Genomic DNA, 9,673 nt, shown 5'->3' with positions numbered 1-9,673 from the left:
ATAAACTAAGAAGACTCAGTAGCTCGGTTTCATCAAATAGGTTACATATTTTCATCTGCCCACTAGATGACCACAATAAATATTAAACTTTGTCATCCTTCATGACTTTATTAACAATTTAAAAAACATTGATGAATAAACTAAGAAGACTCAGTAGCTCGGTTTCATCAAATAGGTTACATATTTTCATCTGCCCACTAGATGACCACAATAAATATTAAACTTTGTCATCCTTTATGACTTTATTAACAATTTAAAAAACATTGATGAATAAACTAAGAAGACTCAGTAGCTCAGTTTCATCAAATAGGTTACATATTTTCATCTGCCCACTAGATGACCACAATAAATATTAAACTTTGTCATCCTTTATGACTTTATTAACAATTTAAAAAACATTGATGAATAAACTAAACTAAGAAAACTCAGTAGCTCAGTTTCATCAAATAGGTTACATATTTTCATCTGCCCACTAGATGACCACAATAAATATTAAACTTTGTCATCCTTTATGACTTTATTAACAATTTAAAAAACATTGATGAATAAACTAAACTAAGAAGACTCAGTAGCTCGTTTCATCAAATAGGTTACATATTTTCATCTGCCCACTAGATGACCACAATAAATATTAAACTTTGTCATCCTTTATGACTTTATTAACAATTTAAAAAACATTGATGAATAAACTAAGAAGACTCAGTAGCTCGGTTTCATCAAATAGGTTACATATTTTCATCTGCCCACTAGATGACCACAATAAATATTAAACTTTCATCCTTTATGACTTTATTAACAATTTAAAAAACATTGATGAATAAACTAAACTAAGAAGACTCAGTAGCTCAGTTTCATCAAATAGGTTACATATTTTCATCTGCCCACTAGATGACCACAATAAATATTAAACTTTGTCATCCTTTATGACTTTATTAACAATTTAAAAAACATTGATGAATAAACTAAACTAAGAAGACTCAGTAGCTCAGTTTCATCAAATAGGTTACATATTTTCATCTGCCCACTAGATGACCACAATAAATATTAAACTTTGTCATCCTTTATGACTTTATTAACAATTTAAAAAACATTGATGAATAAACTAAACTAAGAAGACTCAGTAGCTCAGTTTCATCAAATAGGTTACATATTTTCATCTGCCCACTAGATGACCACAATAAATATTAAACTTTGTCATCCTTTATGACTTTATTAACAATTTAAAAAACATTGATGAATAAACTAAGAAGACTCAGTAGCTCGGTTTCATCAAATAGGTTACATATTTTCATCTGCCCACTAGATGACCACAATAAATATTAAACTTTGTCATCCTTTATGACTTTATTAACAATTTAAAAAACATTGATGAATAAACTAAGAAGACTCAGTAGCTCAGTTTCATCAAATAGGTTACATATTTTCATCTGCCCACTAGATGACCACAATAAATATTAAACTTTGTCATCCTTTATGACTTTATTAACAATTTAAAAAACATTGATGAATAAACTAAACTAAGAAGACTCAGTAGCTCAGTTTCATCAAATAGGTTACATATTTTCATCTGCCCACTAGATGACCACAATAAATATTAAACTTTGTCATCCTTTATGACTTTATTAACAATTTAAAAAACATTGATGAATAAACTAAGAAGACTCAGTAGCTCGGTTTCATCAAATAGGTTACATATTTTCATCTGCCCACTAGATGACCACAATAAATATTAAACTTTGTCATCCTTTATGACTTTATTAACAATTTAAAAAACATTGATGAATAAACTAAACTAAGAAGACTCAGTAGCTCAGTTTCATCAAATAGGTTACATATTTTCATCTGCCCACTAGATGACCACAATAAATATTAAACTTTGTCATCCTTTATGACTTTATTAACAATTTAAAAAACATTGATGAATAAACTAAGAAGACTCAGTAGCTCGGTTTCATCAAATAGGTTACATATTTTCATCTGCCCACTAGATGACCACAATAAATATTAAACTTTGTCATCCTTTATGACTTTATTAACAATTTAAAAAACATTGATGAATAAACTAAGAAGACTCAGTAGCTCAGTTTCATCAAATAGGTTACATATTTTCATCTGCCCACTAGATGACCACAATAAATATTAAACTTTGTCATCCTTTATGACTTTATTAACAATTTAAAAAACATTGATGAATAAACTAAACTAAGAAGACTCAGTAGCTCAGTTTCATCAAATAGGTTACATATTTTCATCTGCCCACTAGATGACCACAATAAATATTAAACTTTGTCATCCTTTATGACTTTATTAACAATTTAAAAAACATTGATGAATAAACTAAGAAGACTCAGTAGCTCAGTTTCATCAAATAGGTTACATATTTTCATCTGCCCACTAGATGACCACAATAAATATTAAACTTTGTCATCCTTCATGACTTTATTAACAATTTAAAAAACATTGATGAATAAACTAAGAAGACTCAGTAGCTCAGTTTCATCAAATAGGTTACATATTTTCATCTGCCCACTAGATGACCACAATAAATATTAAACTTTGTCATCCTTCATGACTTTATTAACAATTTAAAAAACATTGATGAATAAACTAAGAAGACTCAGTAGCTCAGTTTCATCAAATAGGTTACATATTTTCATCTGCCCACTAGATGACCACAATAAATATTAAACTTTGTCATCCTTTATGACTTTATTAACAATTTAAAAAACATTGATGAATAAACTAAGAAGACTCAGTAGCTCAGTTTCATCAAATAGGTTACATATTTTCATCTGCCCACTAGATGACCACAATAAATATTAAACTTTGTCATCCTTTATGACTTTATTAACAATTTAAAAAACATTGATGAATAAACTAAACTAAGAAGACTCAGTAGCTCAGTTTCATCAAATAGGTTACATATTTTCATCTGCCCACTAGATGACCACAATAAATATTAAACTTTGTCATCCTTTATGACTTTATTAACAATTTAAAAAACATTGATGAATAAACTAAGAAGACTCAGTAGCTCGGTTTCATCAAATAGGTTACATATTTTCATCTGCCCACTAGATGACCACAATAAATATTAAACTTTGTCATCCTTTATGACTTTATTAACAATTTAAAAAACATTGATGAATAAACTAAGAAGACTCAGTAGCTCAGTTTCATCAAATAGGTTACATATTTTCATCTGCCCACTAGATGACCACAATAAATATTAAACTTTGTCATCCTTTATGACTTTATTAACAATTTAAAAAACATTGATGAATAAACTAAACTAAGAAGACTCAGTAGCTCAGTTTCATCAAATAGGTTACATATTTTCATCTGCCCACTAGATGACCACAATAAATATTAAACTTTGTCATCCTTTATGACTTTATTAACAATTTAAAAAACATTGATGAATAAACTAAGAAGACTCAGTAGCTCAGTTTCATCAAATAGGTTACATATTTTCATCTGCCCACTAGATGACCACAATAAATATTAAACTTTGTCATCCTTCATGACTTTATTAACAATTTAAAAAACATTGATGAATAAACTAAGAAGACTCAGTAGCTCGGTTTCATCAAATAGGTTACATATTTTCATGCAAAAAAAAAAAAATCTGCACAAAGAAAATCCGTTTTTATACCAGTGGTGTTTCTGCCGAACGGCCTGCGTGATGATGTAGTGCACACTATCTACCTTTTGGCTAAACCTTTCATGTACCGAATAAAAATCTAAAGTTCAGTGCATTTCCATGGCATTTTCCACTTCACTGATTTTAGTTTTGTCAAAAAGCTGTGTTAAACAAACTATTCCTATCTGCAGGACATGAGATTATTATGGAGAAGACTGGGAATATTTCTTTTTGTCAAGCATCGATCATCATGTCAACAGAATAAGACCCTCTATTTCTTGGGAAGGAGCATCAAGCTCATCACTGTGCACTTTCACCACCCTGTGACATTCATCATAACTTCCATCTGTAGCCTAATAAACTGCATGGTTTCCCCAGTCCTAGTGAGAGGACCACCCACCATATCGCGTGACTCCAAGCTTACTTGGATAAATATGCTGTTTCTCTCCCCCAGGAGACGGGAGGAGTCCTTGCCTGTGCACCGAGGCAGCTTTGTGGCCACGCCCACGGCTGAACTGTCCACTCAGGAAGAGACCCTGGTGGGGGACATGCTGGACTGGAGCCTGGACACCTCCTGCTCTGGATACGAGGGGGACCAGGAGAGCGAAGGAGAGAAGGAGGCCAAGGAGGGAGAGAGTGAGTGGAGGGTATCAACTATATGAGTTCTGATCATTTATGATCAGCTCTTTACCAGGGGTGTATTCACTAGGAACCAAACAGGGAGGGACCTACCTGAATGTGTCCAATAAGAAACGCCTGTTTTTTTGTTTTCCATTGCAAAGCTTGCACTCATGAATACACCCCAGCCCTATCTAGAGATGGGTGTTAATGGAAGACCAGTGTCATGCTGGCCATTCTAACTGGTGAACTAGATGTAGTGACATCACTATGTACTGGAAGACATAGTCAGACATTATTCTCCTTATGTGGGTACAGACCAGACTGCTCAGAGGCAGACGCATGCAAAACGCAGCATCATATGATGCAAAATGCATCGTACCGGCGGCTGTATTTCTGTATTTGGAAAGTTGTATATCTTGAGAAATCTATTGCACAATTGTTTGACTACATCAGCAATGGACTAATGAAACAAATACAAAGTTTGTGTGACGTTTTCCTTTTAAGGCATCCATAATTCATAGTGACGGGGAGGAAATCGATAGTTGTGTATATCAATATTTCAGGATGATTAATATATCGATATTTGACTCCAAAGTATGGATTTGTAAATAAATGTAAAAACATAATTATTGACTGTAGCTAGCGCTAGTCGGCTCTACTGGCGCCAAAACTCCCGTAGCTTGTTTTCCACCTTTAAAAAAATAACAATGATCAATATATTTTCAGCTCTTTTTTTATTTATTTCCGTGACTGATCAAAACTCATTTTCTCATGTTCTCTTATCTGCAGCAGACATAGTGAGCAATATGTTGGCAACCTCAAATCGCAATACATATAGAATGTTAAATATATAATTGTGTATCATGATATCGTGAGGTCCTAATAATTGACACTCACTATGATATGCTGCCAAGCTAACAGTATCTTCTTCTGTGTAGCCTCTGTTCTGGCCATGACACTGGAGCTAGCAACGGAGCCCGAGGACTCCAAACTGCACTGCCGAGCGCTCTCCAGCGACGATGACAGTTTCTGTGAGGGGAACAAAGAGGAAGAGGAGTATGAAGGGGAGGGGAGCGCCAGGAGCCGACCGCGAGAGCCCCTCTCCTCATTCATCACAACCGAATTCCACAGCTCAGGCTACTCCTCCGTCCAGAGTGCCAGCCCTTCCTCCAATTCCTCTTCACTCCTGATGCCCTGCACCTTCACGGCGCTGCCTCCGGACCCCACTCCAGGCTCCGCCTCCAGCATCACAGTGGCTCTGCCCGGGTTCCGCCTCCTGGTGCCGGTGCAAAGACCCCGGGCTGCAGCTCGCAAACAGGTAAAGAGGAAGAACGCAGCAGCTCACAGCGGAGGGGAGAGGGAAGGGGAGGATGAAGAGGTGGTATATGCCTCAAGTGTAGGTTTCCTAAGCCTGTAAGCACTGACTTGACTCACCGTTGAATGGATTCAGATGATTTTCTACCACCCTGCCTCAACTTCACCCTCTTTTGCCATGGTCGTGTTCATTAGGCACCAAACTGAAGACAAACAGACCCAAAAGTAAAGGGACTACTTGGACTTGTCCAATAAGAAATGATAATTTCTGTCTCCTGTTGAAAAAGTTTAAATGTTCCTGCCCTAATGAACACGACCCAGGAGCACTGTTCTGTCGTTGACAATATTCTTCATTCCATGAAGGCCTGAAATCTGCACTGGTTCCTGGAACGCCATAAGATCACAAATACCTGTTGTAAGCTTTACACACAAACCCAAACGGTCTCTCCAGAATCTAGACTTTTTTTATTTTGTTACATTCCGCACGAGTAAACAGACATCTTCTGCTTGAGAAAGATCAGATGGCTCCCTCTCATATTTCACTGACTTCGCTTGTATCCCAAATGACACCCTATTCCCTATGTAGTGCACTACTTTGACCAGATTCGTACCAGATTCCTGTTCAAAAGTAGTGCACTGCATAGGGAAGAGGGTGTCATTTGTGAGACTACCTTGATCAGCCTAAAAACCATTGGAACAGCTCTTCACTATCCACCTCTTGACTTTGTTACAGTGCATTGATCCAGATTGTGTTCCGCGCTGGTCTCACACATTGACTTTTGCAACAACAACCTATCTCAGATGTCAAAGGATTGCAGCTACCACCTAAAAAGAGAGACACCTCATGGACCATTTTGAAATATGTCTGTATGAAGACTTTCACATGTGAAAAGAACCACAACCTGTATTGTTGACTGTATTTGATTACAATTATTAATCAATGCAACAGTTTTTTGTTTTGCTCTCTGCAACTCTTCTGATGTTGGGAGTTTCATGAATCCCCGTTTTATACCAGTGAAGAGATTCTGATATGCACTGCCTGTACAGAATGGTCAGGAGTTGGCTACTCTGTACTAGCCTGGGATCCAAACTGAGTAGTGAAACAAAGCCATGTTTAGTTTGGATTCCAGGCTCGATCTGTACTTTAGATATCTACTATTGTGTAGTCTAAAGCCTTATTTTGGGTCTGAATTTTCTCTGATCTATTTTTGTCATTTGTTTGTTCACATACCAAAGGTACTTTAAAACTTAATTGAGGGGACTATCGGTGGGTAAATAGCTTTTACCTGTAAAGGACTGATATGATAGTAATTCAAGCGTACGGAAATACATTCTTTTTTTCAGTTTTGTATGTACTGTACATGTGCTGCATGTACTGTACTGTTTAGAGTTGGAGCGCAGGAGAGAACCTATACTACAGGAACAAATCAATTCTACAAGCTTTAACAAGAGAAAGGTATTGTTTCATTCGAAAACAGCATAACATTTTGTAGAAGCAGAATATTTCAGTCATCCCCACCACCCCTAACCTTTGACCCCATAACACCTAATTTCATGGGTGAGAGCACATGATTGCATCTGTCTGTTAGAAACCACTAAAATTGATGCCCTAGAAATATAATAGATATAGATTGTATTTCTATGGTTCAATCATCAGTGATGTCATCTGAACATTGAGCCATGAACATTGACCAATGAGGTCACAGTTTAGTAACTAAGAGGTGCACAGTGCGACATGAAATTTGAAGTTCAGAACATCTAACAAGTTTTGTCGAAGCAAGTCTATTCGTTTTGCCCACCGTTTCTCCCAATGGGTTCGTCTTGAATGAGGTCTGGCACTTCTATTGAATAAGGAGCGTTTGTTTTTCCACAGTGATGTTTTCTATGCTTGAACAATCAACTACTAATGTTATTCCATTAAGTGGAGTTGCATTGCCTCCTTTTGGGGAAACGGAAGTGAAGACACTAAAAGGCAAGTGATTACTTGATGTGTTGATAAGTACTGTATGCCTACATCAGGACACGGAGTCCTTGGGCTCCGTCTGAAATGTCATCCTGTTCCATATGTAGTGCACTTCTTTTGCCCGCAGCCCCATTGGTCTCTGGTCAAAGTAGGGCACTGAATAGGGTGCCATTTCAGACACAACCCTTGTACACAAATGATTGTGACTGTAAATATGTTTTTAAAACTGTTAGGTCAGACTCTTTATATCCCTGGTCTGTTATGTACATATGTAAATGTGGCGGGGGGAGAAAGAACTGTGACAATATGCCTTTTACTTGAAATTGGATGATTGGTTTTGGCTTCATTCCAAGAAGGACACGTCTTTTTCTACATAAAGGTTGACATTTGGCTTGTTTTTTGTCTACAATGTACCATCAAGTAACTTGTGTGAAGATATTTCTGTGCACCCGGTATCAATTTCTATTAAAACAAGCATGTGGACTTGCAGATGTATGTGTTGAATATTTAGCTTTGACTGACACTCCCTCAACCTGTTCCACCCTTTTTAACTGCCCTGCCCAGGGAGCAGTACGACCGCCAGGGGGCCACACCCGGAGCGTTCACACACACATGCACTTGAATATTTTAATTGAACCCTTTAAGTAGGCAAGTCAGTTAAGAACATTCTTATTTACAATGATGGCCTACCCCGGCCAAACCCGGACGACGCTGGGCCAATTGTGCGACGCCCTATGGGAATCCCAATCAGGGCTGGTTGTGATACAGCCTGGATTCGAGCCAGGGTGTCTGTAGTGATGTCTCTAACACTGATATGCAGTGCCTTAGACTGCTGCGCCACTCTGTAGTTAAAAATACAGTATGTATGCACATGAATTTATGTGCAAAGAGTTGCACTGATGAGAAAGGGTTTATTTTCTTAATATCAAACTGATGGAAGTAAAGTATTCTTGCTTATATAATTATTGGACCATGCAATTGTCACAAGTTTAAATGACTATACAATAGCACCCTAGCTACAGAATACCCAGAGACACACAAGTTTCATGTCCCCAAATGACTCGTGTATTTCGAAAGAAAAGAGAACATACGGTTAGTGCTATTCGGGATCATTGGGACGTCCCGGGAGCAAGTAAAAATACACACATTCACAGCCTAACGAACGCAACCCCGGGTGTTAAGTCGAAAGTAAACGGAGAGGACATGTAAAGCCATCGTTTTAAAAGGAGGAATTGTATACGCTGACTAAGGAGAACCCATGAAGTTCACATATCGAGCCTTTCTTTTATAAGGTAAGGTTGCCTTGCATTTGGAATGATTCAATAAGGGTTTCATAACGTTATTTTGGGGAAAATATTTGTTTTGGACCTGCTTCACCAGTATTGGGGATTGTCGTTTGTCCAATCATTTAGGCCAAATAATTCGGTTGGACCAATAACGGTGAAGACCGGAGGGCATCATTTCTATAAAAAATACAGACGTATTATTTGCGTTACATCTATAATGTTTATATCAAGACCAACATCACTTGGATGTTTATCTTAGTTTAGTCAGCAACTGACGTTCAAATTTCACATGAACGACAAATCGTATATAATTACTGCATCAGCATTGCGTTTGTAAATGCATGAAAGGGGATACCTATTCAGTTGTACATATTTAGGCATTCAGTTGAAATGTGTCTTCCGCAGGTAATGTCCTTTGTCTATCCCTTATATAATGATTTAAAATTAAACATTAATAACTTAATTCTAGAGTTTAGACAGAGTATTTGTTGATTTAAATTATTTTGGGCCTAATATTAGGCCATGAAAGAGATGCATTTTTGAGATTAATGACACTGCTTTTTCTATCATACATTCGTCTTTAGTTAGATCTTCAGCACATAAACTTTAGCATGAAGACACTGCCTCTGAGTTTTATTCCCTACCTTCCTCACCCAATTAACTCTTATTATTCTGGTGTGACCCTCCGAACGTGACACAAGAAGACACACTGACCATTGGCAAGAAGTACACGGGTTGATAATTGTTTATAACTACCCTTTCACAGAGGAACCCTATTTCTTTGAGGCCAGTCACAACAGCAGTCCCTTTGTCTAAACAGAAAGACATAATCAGATTTGTAGTGCA

General features: G+C 36.9%; 1 protein-coding gene across 1 annotated transcript; it reads left to right on the top strand.

Annotated features, from left to right (window-relative positions):
• Positions 1-3,910: 3,910 nt before the first annotated feature.
• On the top strand, positions 3,911-7,993 carry LOC139401430 (cyclin-F-like). The gene is made up of 2 exons (XM_071145691.1): positions 3,911-4,279; positions 5,203-7,993. Exons 1-2 carry the CDS (start codon positions 4,009-4,011, stop codon positions 5,679-5,681), a joined length of 750 nt encoding a protein of 249 aa, XP_071001792.1. The 5' UTR covers positions 3,911-4,008; the 3' UTR covers positions 5,682-7,993.
• Positions 7,994-9,673: the final 1,680 nt, after the last annotated feature.

This window comes from Oncorhynchus clarkii, unplaced genomic scaffold (genome assembly GCF_045791955.1).
Source record: "Oncorhynchus clarkii lewisi isolate Uvic-CL-2024 unplaced genomic scaffold, UVic_Ocla_1.0 unplaced_contig_527_pilon_pilon, whole genome shotgun sequence".
In the NCBI taxonomy this organism is placed as follows: Eukaryota; Metazoa; Chordata; class Actinopteri; order Salmoniformes; family Salmonidae; genus Oncorhynchus; species Oncorhynchus clarkii.
The sequence above is the reverse complement of the archived record's forward strand: the minus strand, read 5'-3'. Positions and strand labels throughout refer to the sequence as shown.